Below are 17,969 nucleotides of genomic sequence, written 5' to 3'. Positions count from 1 at the left end.
TCCCTGGTGTTCCTTCCAATTGTCATACCCTGGTAGTATGAGTTATTGAACACGTTATCAGAAAATAATGCCAGATAGGGAATGTGAGCTACAATCCTGTCTGGTTACTATGGTTTCATATGAAGTCACCAGGTAGTTACTGAACAATCTGTTGTATAGTGATTTTTAAATGCAATTTGGGATATAACTATAGTTACCATTCCCAAAGAAAGCTGAGGTGCAGTTGCAAGAGAGTTGCAAAATGCAATTTTGCATTTAAAAAAGCAGTTTCCTGATGTCTTGGGCAACCTATAGAATGCCTTTCTTTGAAATGTAGATGTACTAAGTGTTTAGATCTATAAATACTGCCATTATTTTCAAGAAATTATTTCAGTCGGTGAAGTACTGTGTTCATGTTGTGAGAAAATAACCTCTAGCTTTGTGAAAGCTGCTTGTTCTCTTAGGGCTGCTACACGTGAAAATGTGGAAGAGCTACTCCTATCACCTTCTGCTCTGTTCAGGTGGCTGTGGAACACCTAGGGGTATTTGTACCTCTGTAGTGGTACGTGTTGCCAGTCTGTTCTAAGTTCTGAGAATTAATTAGTGAAGCAGACAGTATTGGAATCCTGCAATGTCTATAAGTTCAAAAGCTAGATTCTGAGTCGATTTAATCATTCAGGAATTTATAGCCAGCATGCCTACACTGGGTACAAGGTTCCTTCACTCCTATATCTTAGATACTGATCTTTATCTTTGCCAGGTTGGGCAGTTCTTCACTCACCCATCCTGAGAGCAACAAACTAAAACCAACACCGAGAGGTCAGAAGAGCTAAGCCAGCATGCCTTGGGTAGTCTATTGTTCTCTGCAGGGCATTTTCCACCAAGAACGCAGGGCTGCAGCAGCTCTGCCTTGTGGTGGGGAGCACAGGGAGGCAAGGGACACAGCACAACACAGACATCCCCACATCTACTCTGAGTGCCCTTTTAATGCCCACACAGCAGCAGCTGGTATTATCCAGAGGAGTTAGCTTGATTCCTTCAAGCCACTGACCTAGTGAAAGATGTCCCTGCCCACAGCCACGCGGGTGGACTAGGTCTTTAAAGGTCCCTCTCAACCCAAACCATTCTGTGATTCTGAGCAGTGGGGCATGTGATGGGCTTGGGCTCAGGTGCCTGTACTAGGGCTGGTGTGGGAGCCACTCTGATGGAGATAACTCAGGCTCTTGGTACCATTCCTCACTTCACTCTGTGGGCAGAAAAGCAGTTTGCCCTTCCACTTGCTCTGAACAGAAAACACCAGCATACTCCTTCTTGCTGATGTGTTGAAAGGGAGAGTTGAAAGATGACTCTATTTACTCTCCATCTTCTTCCAGTCACCCCAGCAATGCTGTAGCCTATAATACAGGGACAACTGCACTAGAGTAAGGATGGCATGGCATTCTCCTCTGCAGCTGAGGCAATGAGGCTATTGTTTGGTTTGTTTGGGCAAATTGTGTCCAGTCTCTCCCCAGCGTTATTTAGAAGTCATCGGCTGTATCTCTGGCCAGTGTTCCTTTGTGTGGAGTAAATACCATACAGACTGCTTTGTAACAACATTACCTATTCCAGGCAAATTTTTAAAGTCAGCTCCAAGTTACAATTAGATGTGGTCCATATTTCAAAGGAACTGAGTCAAGCTAAAACCAGAGAGTTACATTTTGACTGGGTTTTCACTCAAACTAATTCTGCTGCGTGGGTGAGAAGTAAGTTGGGTTTAATATGTGTAACTCACATTGTGCTGCTTGGGGATCTGGTCCCATGTACTGCCTCTGGACTTACGAACACCTTATGAGAATGCCCGTAGCTTTTCTACTGATCTAATTGGAAAGGTAATGTTTTCAACAGGACAATTGAAAAATATATACATGTGCATCTGGTTTTGCCTATCCAGAAGTACCACATTTGTAGACATGTGTGCTTGTATGCATATATATGTGTGTGCATGCACACCGTATGTTGTATAAAGATTAGTTTAATCAAGTTCTTTTGACTGTCACTCACCTTCTAATCCATCTCCATGGAGACACTCTTTAAACCCTAAACCTATAAGCAACCCTAAAGCTGATCCTTTTAGCACTTGGGGGGTTTTAAATGGTACCAGAAAAATCTTTCCTTTTTCCAAATCCCCAAGATGTGGAAATTCCCTCAAAATGAAACTTGTCAGGACCATGAAACTTAGAGGCTGCAAATTCTCCAGGCATGAACAAGGGAGGTAGAGACCTTCACAATGAATACAAATTTAAAAGAAAAGTAGGTATTATGATATTATAAGTGAATATTTTTGGAGATGCTAACATGAGATACATACATTAGAAAATGAAAAATTGAAAAGTATTTCACAATAAGCCTGATTCTGAGTTCATTCTCTGCTATTTCTGGTACAGAAGATGTAAAGCATTAAAAAACCACTTCTACATAAGTTCAAAGGACCGAAGGACACTGGTTAAAGGTGTGTTAGTACTAATTCTGTAAGTCTTTTGAGCACTTTATGTAAATAAGTTCTATGAAGTATCACTTAAACATCAAGAATAAAATCCAGCTTGAAAACAGAGCGTATATACAACCTTTTAATTGTGATATGGCCTCTGAAATTTAGACTAATTACAGAATTGATATTTAAATGCCAGTGATTATATACTTTTCATAAAAATTATGAGACTAACTAACACATACTTGATTTAATTTGACAAACTTACGGAAAACCCAGATGGGCTTCTAATTTTTATGAACTTGTGCTGTCTTAGCAATGCATTACTTGCATGCATTCACTTATCTCCTGATCTAAGAGACATACTTCACCAGCCCCTGGCATTTAAAGGAGAAACAGTCCTAATCATAAAAGCTGGAATTTATGCTCAGAGAAGAAATCAAAGTCATGTTTTACCCTCCAAAAGGATAATACCACTGTGACCCTCATTTTGAGTCACATTTATACACCAGTAGGCTAAAACCTGAACAAACAGTAAATGTAATGCAGAGAAAAGTTTGATTGCTACCTATCTTTTCTGTAGATACATCCATCTCTGGCAGGCAGAGAACTGTATGAACAGAATATCTTCTGCAGTGCTTTTGCTGTCCGGAAAATTACTCAGTCCTTTCTGATACCTTTGGTATAAATGCATTCATCTTAGCCTTAATCCTAAACTCCTCCAAATTTCCATACTTTCAGTGTCTGAAAATAGGCAGCACTTTTTGTCTCACTGTGGTCTGGAGAAGCAAACTATTAATAGCCAGAGATCTTGTTCCCTCACAGTTCATCTTGGGCTTGAATTTGTTGTTACCATTTCCCTTTGTGGAACTGGACAAAAGTATTGTATGTGAGCATCTTATTCATCTGACTTCAACACTATTCAAGTCTTTCTTTGCTTCACCCCAAAAAGACTGCTGGTGACAGTACTACATGTGTCGTTAAAAGACTGTCAGGCTGAAATTTAACCTATTTCATCAAACCTTTGCTTCATATATATTATATCAAAATCTGCCAAATGGAAGCTAAGCATTTCTCGGGCATTTTGGAAACTTCTGCTAAGACTTTTGTTATTTGGTTTCATTTATTATTCAGGTTTTGTTGGCTGGACTCAAGGACTATGCTTGATTTCAGCAGTTTATTTCGTTTGATTAACCCCAAAGTGTTTTGCCTGCATGTGATTAAATTCAAGCAGGGCCCAGCTGTTGTTTGGATGCTTAATTTACAGTTTTTTTCTGAGATTCTGGCTTTTCCTCTGGCGCCAGTTTAGATGTTGCTGAAGGGCAAATCTCAATTCTAATTAAGAAAGGGCCTGTTTTCAGTGCAGAAAGTGTCCAACCAGCAGACTTCCTATGTGACTGACAAGGGCTCAAATTCCAGCGAGCAGCCTGAACCCAGCCTGTTCAGAGGGACTTTGATCAGTGCTTTGTACTGTATAAAGCTGAAGGGTGCTTGCTTGCAAACTGTAGTAGACCCAGGATGCCAGTAGAAAGCGGAGGGGGTTCGCTGGCTAATACTCTTGTTTGGCCAGCTCTGAACCACTATCCTACAGCCAAACAAGAAGATAATAACAGGCGGCGAACAGAAAAGGTCACCAGATGTACAGTTGCTTCTTGCAATCAGCCTGATCCCTTCTGGCCTCTCACACCTCCTTTCATTCAGCCGTGTCAGGTGGGAGGAAATTTATTTGTTTACGTTTGTTTTATAAACCTGACCACCACAGGTCAAATCACAAAGTGTGTCAGCAGATAGTCTTTGGATATGCCAATGTCATGTTCAGGATGGGCTGTAAACCTAAGAGCTGAGGTATTTGGGGTTTGGCAGGCTGGGATCATTTGCTAAGAAGGAAATGTTTAAAATCAAATCAGTCATCTTAGCACTGAAGTCATTCCCTGAACTTATATCTCTTTGAATATTTCCAATGGGAATTTCAGATGTTAATAGAAGTCAAAATTAATCCGTATGTGATGGATCTACAGATTAAGAGCTGTACATCATCTATGTATCTAATATGTATATCATGTTAAAGATGGATATATTTTGCTGTAGGCATATTCCAGTATGCCCAGTTACTTAACTCTGACTCCAGTATATCTATCTCCAAGTACAAATGCTGCATTCAATTGTGAAGATACATTTTTACTTTAGAGTAAGTGTTATTTAAAGCCTGTGCAGTATTCAGGCTATTTTGTATGGTATTCAAATGACGTAAACCATGAATGAAACTACCAAATCTAACACAGATAATTCTAAGGTGAGAGGGTATGGCTGTAACTTTAAAAAAACCTTCTCCTAGTTATTTTTATAAGAATGAAAGAATGTATCCTTTTGTATGAAGGAAATAATCCTCAGAAACTGAGGATTACCAATTCAATCAAACTCAATTAGCAAATTTAAAAGTGTAAAAGAAGTACCTAATTAGAATTTTTAATTTCTAATTACGGGTTTTAAAGTCATAATTTCTTCTTTTTATTTGTTTAAATTGTTTTCTCTTCTGAATTTTTTGCATGTAAGTATTTAAATGCAAAATCTGGTCTTAAGTGGCAAAATATACATACACATGTTTTATACATACTTCCACACACATATAAATATAGTGATAATCTAGCCTTTTCCAAACTTACTTTTATTGTTTTGTTACATAGTATTTGTTTTAGGACAAATCTGCGTAAGATTTCAACAAGTAGGAGTTCCCTAGACTGATGAATAAATAAATATCTGCTACCAGTTTATTATTCTGAATGTAAAATTAGCACTTTCAGAGAAGAGTTTTCTGTTATAATAAGCATTAAAGTAATGAACAATGCAATTGCAGGGGTTTTTCTTGATTCGTTTTCCATGGTGGGCATTTGAATTATGTTTCTTTATTATTAAAAAATCAAGACCTGATAGTCTTTATCTCAAATGAGTTGGGAAAGATCCATCATTTGATCCAATTACATTTACAACACAAAAATTTTAGTGTGCTACTCCAAGAATGTAATGTACTCTATCACAGGCTGAACTTCAGTAAGAACGTATAGGAGTGCCATGGCTGTCTTTCTCTAAAGACTATCGGACACTTAATAGTTTCAGTGACCTTTGATGACATTTTTAATTATGCTTTCTAGTTCTTTATTTTTCTTATGAGTTCCTTAATTTTTCCTGTAAGTTCCTTGTGGTTTATTCACGTAAGCTGAAATTGTAGCTATTGGAATAGGAAAATACTTTGCACAAGTATGCATAGTTAGGTACTAAAGATCTGTGGTTATCACAGTCTTAATTGTGAGAAATGGGCAAAGGCAATGCATAATTAAGCAAATTATTCCTCTTTTCAAGCCCTCAGTCCCCATTGTTATTCTCATGGTAAAGCAGAACCACGGGCCAACAGCCAAGCCACAGATTTTTTTATGAGGCAGGGAACAGTGAGCTCCATTAGTTTCCTGTTAAACACATGCAATGAAGAGACATTTGGCTGTAATTCTGTGGTGGTGCATCTACTTTGTCTCTAATTGTGTTCTGGGTCACTGGTCATCATCTTTGGAACTAAAATGCCACAAAATAGTCTGGATATTTTTAATATGTACCTAATTATTAAAGTGAAAAGTAAGTTTAAAAACTAGTTACTTGTATCTTCTCAGATAAATGAAATTACTTCTCAGAGTAGTAAAAACAACCAAAGGCTGTAGTTTCCAAACTAGCTAGTGTAACTTTACATTGATTGACAGGCTTCAGAGGTGCATTTGACACATATTCCAGGTTCATTTTATTTAAAAGAATAAAGCCGAAGTTATGAATGTTAAAACAAGAATATACAAAACTACTAATTAATGCTTAAGAATATACATATGTATCTAGTCCTGTGTTTGTCAAAAGTTAGTCCCTGGGGTCTGTATCATTTACTAAAGCCATTATCCCTAAGGCTTCCTTGCAGATGCAGAAAACAGGTGGATTGACCTCTACCTATAAGTAATTAAATAATTTATTTACTAATAATTTAATTTGCAAGAAGTAAACTTGTAGTAAGTTTAATAAATATAAAATAAGGAGTTTACAAGATACTGAAATGTTTATAGCAATCCAAAATTATTTACAAAACACAGAAGCCACTTATCAGTATAACAGTAGAGACGCAGAAGTGGGCCACTATTTTATGTATACAATAATCTTTTTTTCATTTGAGGAATAGTATACAGAGCAATGTGGCAATAAGCTCTTTTCCTTCTCTTAAAGTAAAGTACATAACAGAATCCTTTTAGGACTGTGTTTTTTTCCTGATTGTACCTCAGATTCCATACAACCACATACTCAACTATGCTTGTACTAGCATGCAAATCTGTAACTGAAAAATCTGCCAGGCACTGTGTTTGTCTGTACTGCTATATAATAAAAAAATAAATTTTCTTGGTGAGGAAGCTCAGTTAATCCATTTGTGCATATAAATATGTCATTTCTGAGTGATAATTCCAAGTGTGTTGTTGTACCTGTATTTGAAAACTGTGCCTATGTTTGAAAACTGTACTTATTATCACTTTTGAGATGGTAAAGAGAAAATACATATCTTCTTCTACTTTTACTATTTGGTGTTGTGAGAGGAGTGGACGGAATTTTATAGAATTTCATAAAAAATAATTTCTTACTTTCTCTTGGCTGTACAAGCTGGCTTAGCTTATTGATTTCTTTATGACCACTTGCCCTTCTTTGCCTACAAAGCTCAATATTGGTTAGAACCAGAGAAGAGCTGATGTATTGTCTGTATAAATTTTGCTTGCATATAGGGTGAATGTCACTAGAAAATAAAATGAAGTTTTAATTTTTAAAAATGTTTTAATCAGTTTCAGCTTTATTACTTTTCTTATTGAGAAGTAGGACTTCCAATTTGCAAGACTTTTTTATATATATTAATTTACACACATGAATAAACATTATAAAAATCTTATATAAAATACAAATATTGCCATTATACACACAACACACACTTATATGTAGTCACTATGAGATTAATAGATCAAGTAGTGACCTTTTATAAAGTTAATTGTGATATATATTTTGTTTGAGTCTCAGGATTCCTCAGGATTCCTTTATTTGTGAGGTTAAAACGGTTTAAGAAAAAGTACTTGAATTCCTGTTTTGAAGTGTTTTATTTTCAATTACCAAACACTAATTGAAAATAATTGTTCCTGGACTTCTGTTTGGGAGCAGACTTCTGTTGGCCAATATGTCAGTAAGCTCAAAGCAGGGCATTAAATCCATAATTCATTTCCAGGCAGAGATACCTGAGCTAATCTCCTTGGGGTCTAAGGATGCCTGAGGAACACTGGGCTCACTCAGCTGCTTCACCTGTTCAAGTTAGCTCAGTCTGAGTTTAAAACTAATAGAAAATAGCTGGGTTAAGATAAGCTTGGAGGGAAAAAAATATTTACAAAAAAAAAAAAAAAGAAATAGATCTGGGAAAATGGACCCATTGTCATGACAAATGTTGTTTTCTGTTTCTTTCACAGGCTCATCTAGTAGCAGCTTTTGAAAAAAGCTTGGGAAATATGACCGGCCGATTGCAAAGTCTAACAATGACAGCTGAACAAAAGGTATGTTTACCAAAGCGGATGCTTTAATGTCGAAAACCGTCAGCATATTACATTAGAGTTTTGTTTAACACACACTGAAAGGAATCAGGGGCAGCTGTGAGAATAAGACAGACAGATCTTTCTTTAATGGCCGTGTGATCAAATCTTCATAAAGCTCCAGGAGAATTAAACTGTGCAGCATCAGGTTTACACAGACAATGTCATGGAACAGTTTAAAGATAAAATCTTTCATTTCCAGATCTTAATTAAAACATGTGGACTCTAGGTTTAATCCATACTGAAAGATCCTGTAACAAAGACTGATCATAACCTGATGCGTCATTCCAGCCTGCCAGAGTTGTCAGAATAATAGAATTATGGGAAGGGAAGAAATTTAAGTAGAGAAAAATGACTCCATTCAGAAAGTTAATGCAGGTTAGGTATCCTATTCATGAGTAAATAGTTTTGGTTTACACTGTGCTGTTTTGAGTATCGGGGGAAAAAATCTAAACCTGATAGGTAGTAAATTTAAAGTGAGCCTTTGTACCACGTTCAGGATTAAGGGGCTGCTAAGCACCTTCTGGGATTGAAATTCTGCATCTTTCTGCAATTATACACTTTGAACAGTATCCTATAAAAAGTAGGGGCCCGTTGAGCCAAACTGTGAAAGAAACTGTGTACCAGTGTCCTTTTAGTCACCACTGGAGTCAGTGTAGCTGTCTATAAAAATAACATTTCACAGTCTAGTTCAGCACCAGCAGATGAACTATGGTGAGACTCATTGTGAACTGCATAGAAAAATATTTGTGTTGCTTGCTTTTTTTCACCTTTAGCAAAAAAAAAAAAAAAAAAAAAAAAAAAAAAAAAAGTAGTACAAAGAAAATTTTCTTAAAATCAAAACTTTTGACTATTTTACAAAGTATAATTTCACTCAAAAGGTTTTCTTTCTGGAAGAGGTTAAGCAGTGACATTGAAAGAGATCATCTCCAAGCCTCTTTCTCAAAACATTTAGAATATGTTCTTTTCCTTCCCTTCTTTTCTCTATTGTTGAGGTTAAATTCCTTTAATCCTCGTTGTACAAACACAGGCTGTAAGGACAGGTTTAATGCAGCAGTAATAAAAGCTATTTTTTTAAATTAAAACTGTCTGTGCATTCTAATACAGAACTTCACTCAAATGGCAGAATTTTAGTTCAACTTGCAGGGCAGTTGCTATTAAACAGGGCTTTTTAAGTGAATTATTTAACAAGTTAAATCTTTTGAAAAAAACCACAAATTCAGGTTGAGATTCATCCATTATACAGTAGCCTTACATACTAAAGGATGTAATTCAAATGGTTTTGTTGTCTTTCACAATAAAACGGTTGGATTTCTCTTAACTTTATGATGACTATTCAGTTGAGACCCTTTTTAGATTAGTCTTTATTAAAAATGTTTTATTCTCCTTAAAAATAGCATCATCTCTTTATATAGAATAAATGCAAAATAGTATGTTAGTTCATTTTAATATCTTTGGAGAGAAAATATGCATTCTGCTTAGCTGTTGCCCTTATGTTCACCCAAGCAGTCCCATGAATTCTGGTTTGAACACTTTTATCTTGTAATTTTTTTTAACTTAGACAAATATTGTTCTTGTGACATATATTTTGAGCTCTCTTTGTTCTTCCCACAGGAATCTGAGCTTATAGAGCTAAGGGAAACCATTGAAATGCTGAAAGCTCAGAATTCTGCTGCACAAGCTGCTATTCAAGGAGCCTTGAACGGTCCTGATCACAACCACAAAGGTATGTTTTTGTCACTATTAAAATAAAGACAGAGTTTTTCCCCAGAAAAAAAGCTAAGTCACCACTTTTCTGTTGTTTTGGGAACCCTGTTGCAAGGGCAAACACATTCTGCAGTGCATGATAGGCATACTTGTGGATTTCCAGAGCGGGAAACCTTGCATGAGCTTCCTGTTTGCCAGAGTTCCTGGAGCCTTGTCTTCTCAGAACTGGGTGGCCAGGAATTGATTATTGGGTGTCAAGACTTAACCCTTTTGCTGAAATTGTATATTGAAGTACACCCAAGACACTAGTGAAGTCTTATGGTGGAACATGGTTATAGCTCGGAAATCCTGTGTAAATTGTAGCTCTGAAAATTGATGTACTCATTGTTGAGAGATGGATTGACAACAGCTTAGCTCCTTCACAAGGTGCTAAATCAGTGCAGAAAGCAGGCATTTCAAATTTCAGATTCTGGATAATTTGTCATTGCAGTTAGGCAGAAGTCACATGATAAATGTATACTTCAAAAGTGTCTGTTGATAAGCAACAGCAGAGGAATTATTTGAAGAAAAAAAAAAAAGCAACATTCATTTTTGAGAGCGTCATTGATCTGTCTTTAGAGGGGTCATTATTTAGATGTTTGCCTTAAGGTCATTTCACTGTGCGACTTCAGTATAGCAAAGCTAATTTCTAGGAAGTAAAAAATAATCTAAAAAGTAATTTCCCTTGGTATTAGTGGGTGTGTTCTGCAAAAATACTTTCCAGTGATTAAGATATAGTTATCAGACACTTTTAAGAAATTTAAACTCAAAAGCCTCACCAACCATTTCTAATGTTCTCTACTTCCTGGTTATTTTGTTTCATTAATTTTTAATGGACTCCTGCCTGCTTATTTCCATCATGGTATATTAGAAGGTAACATCTGAATGCTGATTAGGCCTGCTACAAGTCAGGTAGTGCCTATACTCCTCAGAAAAAGAACTGTAGTAATCCATCTGTAATAGAAACTGCTTAGCTATGAGGTTACACCTGCATAGATTGCTGTGCAGGATCATTGCCTTCATGCCAGTAAGACCGCAGTTTGGGTGAGCTCCTAAGTGTTAGCCTAATTGTGTGCATCCCCATTGACCCCAAAGTGGATTCTCACAGGCTGCAATAGGCTTCAATCAATGCCATTTATGTTCATTTAGGCTCCTTTCAAGGGTGAAGATGCTACATAAATACAAGAACAATTATTATATTGAAACAGAGACAGATGGATTTCACAGTAGTTTCTTTTCTTTAGATTTACGTATAAGGCGGCAGCATTCTTCAGAAAGTGTTTCCAGCATCAACAGCGCTACAAGTCATTCAAGCATTGGCAGTGGTAATGATGCTGACTCCAAGAAAAAGAAAAAGAAAAACTGGGTAAGTGCTCAGCAGGTCTAAACGTATCTTTTAGCTGTTATGTTGTTTCCTAATGCCTGAGTAGCATAAATAGTCCATTTCATCTACAATATTCTTGTGGGGCCAGATGGATATGAAGCAATTCACATGTATCCATACTGTGACACTACCAGCAAACTAAAAATTGTTGAGTATTAGCGGGGAACTATTTGCGTAAGTCAGGATAATTCAAAAAGAAAAAGAAAAAAAAAAAACAACCAAACACCAGAAAATCTTGAAATATCTGTTGTGATCAAAACCATCTCTGAGCCACATTGAAACCCTGTCTGATTTTTTTTCAGTCAGAGTTTGATTGAAAGGCTTGACTCAAATATGTTACCCAGCTATGAAGGGAGTTGAAATCTGTTAAGAATTCTCATGTAAAAGTAGTATGGTATTTAAAGAAATTAAGATGCTTGTCAACTGCAACACAAAAATACCACATAGTGCTAAGGGTTTAGTCAAATACTTTCAGTAAATGATCGGAAAATATGTTTTTGTTGTTTTAAAAATATTATCTGCATAAACATTTGTTTTAAAATACTTATCAGCCTTCATTCCCTTGATGTGTAATTCCACACTCTTTCATGTTTCTGCAAGGTGAACTCTAGAGGAAGTGAGGTGAATATAAACCATGGAAAATTTGGCATGCATCTATAAAGAACCCTATCTTGGCATGATTGCTATTTATTTTGGCAGTAGGCTTTTTTACCTTCTAAAAACAGATTATCCTGTATGTCTTCTCAGTTTTTCTCTATTCATTTTGAGCTCAAAGTTTAGACTGTAGAAAGGGGGAGTGTAGCCAAAATCCATTTCTTTCTCAGTAGATATCATGAGCTGGTAAGGCCTTAAATAATGTTTCCCTGATCAATGGTCACACTCCCCGCTATCCAACTATACCATGAAAATAACAGTTTGAATACCTCATTTTTTATAGAGGAACCAGTTTGTCATTGAGTTTTATACAGTTTTAATCAGAACAACTTTCTGAAAGTAAAACCAAAAAACAACCATATTTTTCCTATGAACAACTTCTGTATTTAGACAAAGGTATCAACAAATGGGCTAGTTAAAATTCACTGCAGACAAATCTGTTGTCATCTTGGCTCCTGAAATAAATGGCTCTTTGGCTATTCTGTCCCTTTTCAATACTGGATAAGAGCTTCTAGAGTGAAAAGGCAACGCTTGTACATTCAGAGATCTTACTACTCTAAAGGAAACTGCAGCAAAGAGTATAGACCTTTCAGCTAACATTCTTCTCAGCAGTACAACAAAGCAAGCCTTGCGTCCCAGCTTAAATCCTCTCGCTTGTGATCCAAACTACAGCATTTGCGTAGTTTGGCCATTTAAATTTTTAACAGGGAAAGTAAATTGGCAAACCCAGTAAATTGGACTTGTCTTTTGATTTCAGCATTTAGTAACAGCAAGTTCTGCCTGTATCTAGATGCAAAGTGGTTATTTAAAGCCAGCCCTTGAAGGGAATGCCATGGGAATGGGATTCCACTGGGGCTTAATGGTTTTAAATGAGCACCCCTCTCCCATAGCTGTACCACTCAGTCCTGCACTTTTTCCATAGCATTACGTTTGCGCTGCGCTGGATTAATAAAGTCAAAACAAAGCACTGTATCATGTTTTTAGAGATACTGTGTTGCATATGTTAATACCTTGCTTCTGTATACTGACCTCAGGCAGTGGCTAGGATGGCATCTGCAAACTAACTCTTCGAAACATGAGCTGCACACAAATTGCCATGACAAGGAAGATAATCTTGCTCTATGTTTGTTTTCCAGCTAAGAAGCTCTTTCAAACAGGCCTTTGGAAAGAAGAAGTCCACCAAGCCTCCTTCTTCACATTCGGACATAGAAGAGCTGACAGACTCCTCTCTTCCTTCATCACCTAAATTGCCCCACACCTCAGGAGAGTGTGGGGCAACGTCAATGAAACCATCCCAGTCAGCATCTGCGTAAGTCTCTCTCTTGGCAAACCTTTCTTCCCAAATGGGAAGGACTGTGAAACAGACCTCCTCAAGTGTGGCCATTTGCAGTTCAGAAACCATTGCCAACAACTGTGATCTTTTAATCGCATGCTCCATCCATTTGCCAGATTTCTTGTGAGCTTCACTCCACTTACACGCTATTTTTCCAGCAGCTCTTTCTTTGGTCATTCTCTCCTTTCACAGCCGTTACCCAAAATCATATAGCAGTACAAACTTCTTTCCAAATGCATATCTAAAAGCTTATGTTGTGCTCTACCTGTACCGTTAGCAACTTTATCATATCCACTTAATAAAGACCAAGTACTACAGTTTTGTTTCTTCATGACATACTAAAGTGTAATTTTATTTTCAAGGTAGCTATGAATTTTTATGAGATACTTCACCCTTCTGTTATTAATTTATCTACTTTGTAGCTACTAATTTATATAATTTTAATCTATTTCCCCTCTTTTATCAGCTTAGATTTTTTTGCGGGACTTTTATTTTTTATTCAAATCACCATCTTTAAGGTTACAGGGCACAAGAAGTCAGCAGTCAAAAGCTGTACCATTTCTTCATCATTTTTTTGTTGTTTAATACAGTCTTCTTACAGAGTTCTCAGCTCCCATTCATATTCTTCTACCTAATTTTTTTTTTTCATTCTGCTGAACTCGTAACTTTTTCCAATTTAAGGAGATAAAACTCTTTGAAACAACAAATGCCAGCCTTACTTTCCTTGTCCTAACTGAGAATAATCGGGTCACAGCCACTCTTCCTTAAAGCACCCAGGGAATTATAGGCTCGTGGCTGATTACTGAGTTGCAGAATAAAATTTCCCTGTGTTAGTTTAGGTGCCTTTTATGATTAACTTTTTATAGACTCTAATGATTTTTATATACTAGGTTTAGGAGTTGGACAGCAAATATTCCCACAAAAGAAATCCTTCCACAATAAATGTTTTTCTTTCCTCACATTCCGTACACACTAGTGAGGAATATCTCATCTAGATTTCTAGTTTTGTTGGGTTTTTTATAGAAAGCTCACATTTTTATGGTTTCAGGTATACATGTGTTTTGGAAGGAGGATTTCTACATGTTTGTGGTCTGATTTATTATCAATTTAAAAATCACTAGCAAAAGCCTTAGTAGAAAGTGCCTGAACTTAAACAAAACGCTTTTATTCTACAGAACTATTTACTCATGATTCACAGATGTGCTCTCATAACCTCATCTTTTTTCCTTTCTGCCAGCCATGTTTTTTTCTCTGTCTCTTTGACTTGCTCTTTAGGTACACTGGTGTTCCCAGAATGCATCAAGGGCAAAACTACATATCTAGTCTCTCATCCCAAGCTCTTCCCATGACTGCTTGGTCTCTGAGCCTTAACTTCCTAAATTCTGTCCAGTTCACAGCATTTTGGTTCTGCCTCCACAACATTTTTAAACACCTAATTTTCTGAAAATACTATTGCATTTTTTATTATTGTGACCTTTCTACACAGGATAACAGATTCTTTGCTTCCACAGAGAGGTCGTGTAAAATATATTTATTCAGATTAATTTCTTTGTCTATTATACTGATAATGTTACCTTATTTGGAAAACTCAGTTTTCCATTGTGTAATTTAAACTTGTCACCTTCAATACTTTTCATAATTGTCAGCAGCCTCTGTTCAAAGAGCACGACTTACTCCTTTTACCCAAAACTACCTATTGATTTAAAAATCCTGAGATTACAATGAAAAAAAAAGTAAAGCTCTTTCCAAATACTTTGAACCTTTGTCTGAAGTCTGACCAGGCTTCTGAGCTTCTTTCTGTAACTGCTTAGGAACGCTTATCTTTTTGTTTTTCTTCCTTTTGATGAAGCTTCTTCTTTTTATGTAAATTTACAGTTGTAGGAGCTGAGTGTTGAAGAGTTCTGCAATCTGCAAGAGAAAATTCAGTCCATACTTTCTGCTTCCATTCTGCTTATCTAATCAGTCTAGACAGCTTTTTCCTGCTTCTTCTAGAACCATAGCCCTGCTTTCTGCTTCAGTTGTAACTCCTTTAAAGCTGGCTTGCCAAGGTCTTTTTGTCCATCTGTTCTCAAGATGTACTGCAAAAAAGCCAGAAAGTAAATGGTGAACAAACAGATATGTGACTTCCCAGTTGTCCAAGTTGTCGTATGAGATAATATGTGCATGTAAATAAAATTTGATTTCTTATTTGGCTAGCATAGGTATGGACACACCAAACCAAGAACTGTATCATACTATTTGCAAAAAAATACTGGTGTGTGCATTTACTCATTTTTACTCACATTTCAAATATTTGTGCATGTTCTGAATAATATTCATTATTGTCCTTCTTCAATTTGCCATATTTTTTTTTATTTGCCATGAACTTCTTCATCTTCCCTTTGCTTACTTTTTCGTTAAATATTTTCTTGACCTGACTCTCATGTTTTAAACCATTACCTTTACTCTCTTCCAATTGCATCTGTCTAATACGTGTGTATGCAGGTCATCTCTAGTCTGGGCACCAAAGAAAAGGCAAAACGGTCACGTGGTCTACAAGCATAGATCCCGGTAAAATTGAGTGTGGGGCATGGAGTTGTATACCCAACTGCTGACCTGAAGAGTGCTGCATCTTCTTTCCCAAAATGCATTTGCATGCATTCTGGCAATTAAAAGTTGACCTCTGTTTCTTGTTTGTATATTAGTAGTGATAATCACAATAATAATACTTATTATTATAAAACATTTTTTATATTTCAATTGTTCTGCAAATATTAACTATTTATAGTGACAGTAATAAAGAACAAATAACATTTAGTGAATTGACTGAACATATTGCTTAGTGTAATGATGTAGCCAAAATTCAGTGTTTTGTTTTCTACGGGTTGTCTTATGCAACAGATCCTGGTCCGATGATGACACAGAGAGGCAAAACAGTCTGACATGAAAACTGGACAGTTGTGGGTTCTTGTGCCAGTCATGTTTTGATCTTTTCTCACAATATAATGGTTTCTTCCCTTAAAGTTAATGTTTATGAAGGGTAATCACACAGTGATTACTTTTAATACAGTCTTTAAGGAAAAAACAGAACAAAACAATACAAAACTAATCAGCATGATTTCAGATACCATACAATAATAATGATAGGTTATAGGCAAAAAGTCAACATTACAAATCAAAACCATTACAGATCAAAATCTTCTAGATCATGAAGTCGAGAACTGTCTCTTCGTGTCCTGTTCAAAACAGAGAAAACTGTTAATACCTAACAGATAATAAATATCAGCAGTACAGTTTAATCAGGATACTTCAGTTCTGACTGTTGCCACTTGGGAAAAGCATAACCTTTGTACCAAAGAAATAATGCAGATATAAAATCAAATTAAAACCAATGGGTGATACACACTCAAAAAAAGATTCCTAAAAAGTTTTTAACTCTTTTTTACCATAGTGAACTAGCTAACTAAACTGGAAAGGTATAAAGCAAGCTGATCGTTTCATCTGGAGAGGGCTTTTTTCCTTTTTTTAATTTGCAATTTGAGCCTTTTCATGCTTCTTTGATAAGATTCTTTCTTCACTCATAGGTTTCACCAACAGCAAGCATTTTCTGTACTTTGATATTTAGTAATGACACTGCTTTGGGGGGAGAACCTTCCTTTAATCTCCTGCCTGTTTCCTGCTACTCTTTAGGATCTGTGAGTGCACAGAGGCAGAGGCTGAAATTATTCTTCAACTAAAGAGCGAGCTGAGAGAGAAAGAGCTAAAATTAACGGACATTCGTCTTGAAGCCCTCAGCTCTGCACACCATCTGGATCAGATTCGGGAAGCCATGAACCGCATGCAGGTCAGTTCAGTAGCGTAAGCGATGACAGAGGTGCACACCAAAGGCATGCCTGGAGTATTTCCTTTCTCAGTACTTCGTTTCAGGTACCAAAAAACTGTTGATACAAAGTAAATTGCTAGATTGACAGTACATCCAAAGGATGGGTATGATAAGTGTTCGCTTTATAATAATGATATTCTTAGCATTTATATTAATAGCTAAAATATGTTTAAGAGATATGGAAGGAGACATAATCCCTGCCTAACGGATATTTGTTACCTAAACCTTGTGACTGGGGAAAGCAACATGACAGACAAGCAGATCAAGAAGTGATTTCTACTGAGCTTTAAATCCTTGGGCCACGTAGGGGATAGGGGTATATGTGCATACTCTCTCTCATCATTTTAGATTCCTAACCCAGTTGTGGCTTGCTGAAGCAAAGAATGAAAAATTGAATTATTGTATCCAGCATCACTAATATTTCACCACATTATTTTGTGACACTGCTGCAAATCCTTCCTGAACACATTTTTCATCAGAAGATTTTCCCTTTCATGAGGCTGAAAGGATGCAGAAAGAACGGCAGTGTTCTTCAGTGAAGCATGGAGCTTCATGGGACTCAGCTTGGTTGCCCCCATACAAGTGTCTAGTATCATGCTGGGTCAAGTTTTCCCAAAAGGACAGGCAGCCCCCTTGGAGCTGCCAAACTCTGTGACATTTTGGAGAATTGATGATGATTGGTAAGGGGGAAAAGCAGTATTGGTGGGAATGATATATGAATACTGTGTGTATTCAAAGCACCTTAAAAATCTAAAGCTCAGCTGGATGGAAGACATCTAAGGGTCGTGTAATTAATCAGCATAAATTGCAGAGTAGATGGAGATTGTGTGACTCATTTCACCATAGCTCCTGATTTGAACCCCAGGCTAAACTGGTGCATTCATCTATTGCCTTCCGTGGCTATT

General features: G+C 36.7%; 1 protein-coding gene across 6 annotated transcripts in view; it reads left to right on the top strand.

The window, feature by feature from the left end:
* Positions 1-17,969, top strand: part of NAV3 (neuron navigator 3) — a 410,369-nt gene that overhangs the window by 375,703 nt on the left and 16,697 nt on the right. For 3 of the 6 annotated variants that reach the window (XM_086471515.1, XM_086471501.1, XM_086471520.1), the window contains 5 exons: positions 7,966-8,049; positions 9,700-9,811; positions 11,076-11,197; positions 13,006-13,178; positions 16,872-17,025. In XM_086471515.1, the coding sequence (XP_086327641.1) occupies positions 7,966-8,049; positions 9,700-9,811; positions 11,076-11,197; positions 13,006-13,178; positions 16,872-17,025 (645 nt within the window). Of the gene's footprint in view, positions 1-7,965; positions 8,050-9,699; positions 9,812-11,075; positions 11,198-11,815; positions 11,837-13,005; positions 13,179-15,686; positions 15,753-16,871; positions 17,026-17,969 lie in introns of all 6 variants that reach the window. The other 3 variants (XM_086471510.1, XM_086471493.1, XM_086471485.1) reach the window with 2 other exon arrangements.

The sequence above is a fragment of the Leptosomus discolor genome, chromosome 1 (assembly GCF_034619465.1).
Source record: "Leptosomus discolor isolate bLepDis1 chromosome 1, bLepDis1.hap2, whole genome shotgun sequence".
NCBI classification, from domain to species: Eukaryota; Metazoa; Chordata; class Aves; order Leptosomiformes; family Leptosomidae; genus Leptosomus; species Leptosomus discolor.
The sequence above is the reverse complement of the archived record's forward strand: the minus strand, read 5'-3'. Positions and strand labels throughout refer to the sequence as shown.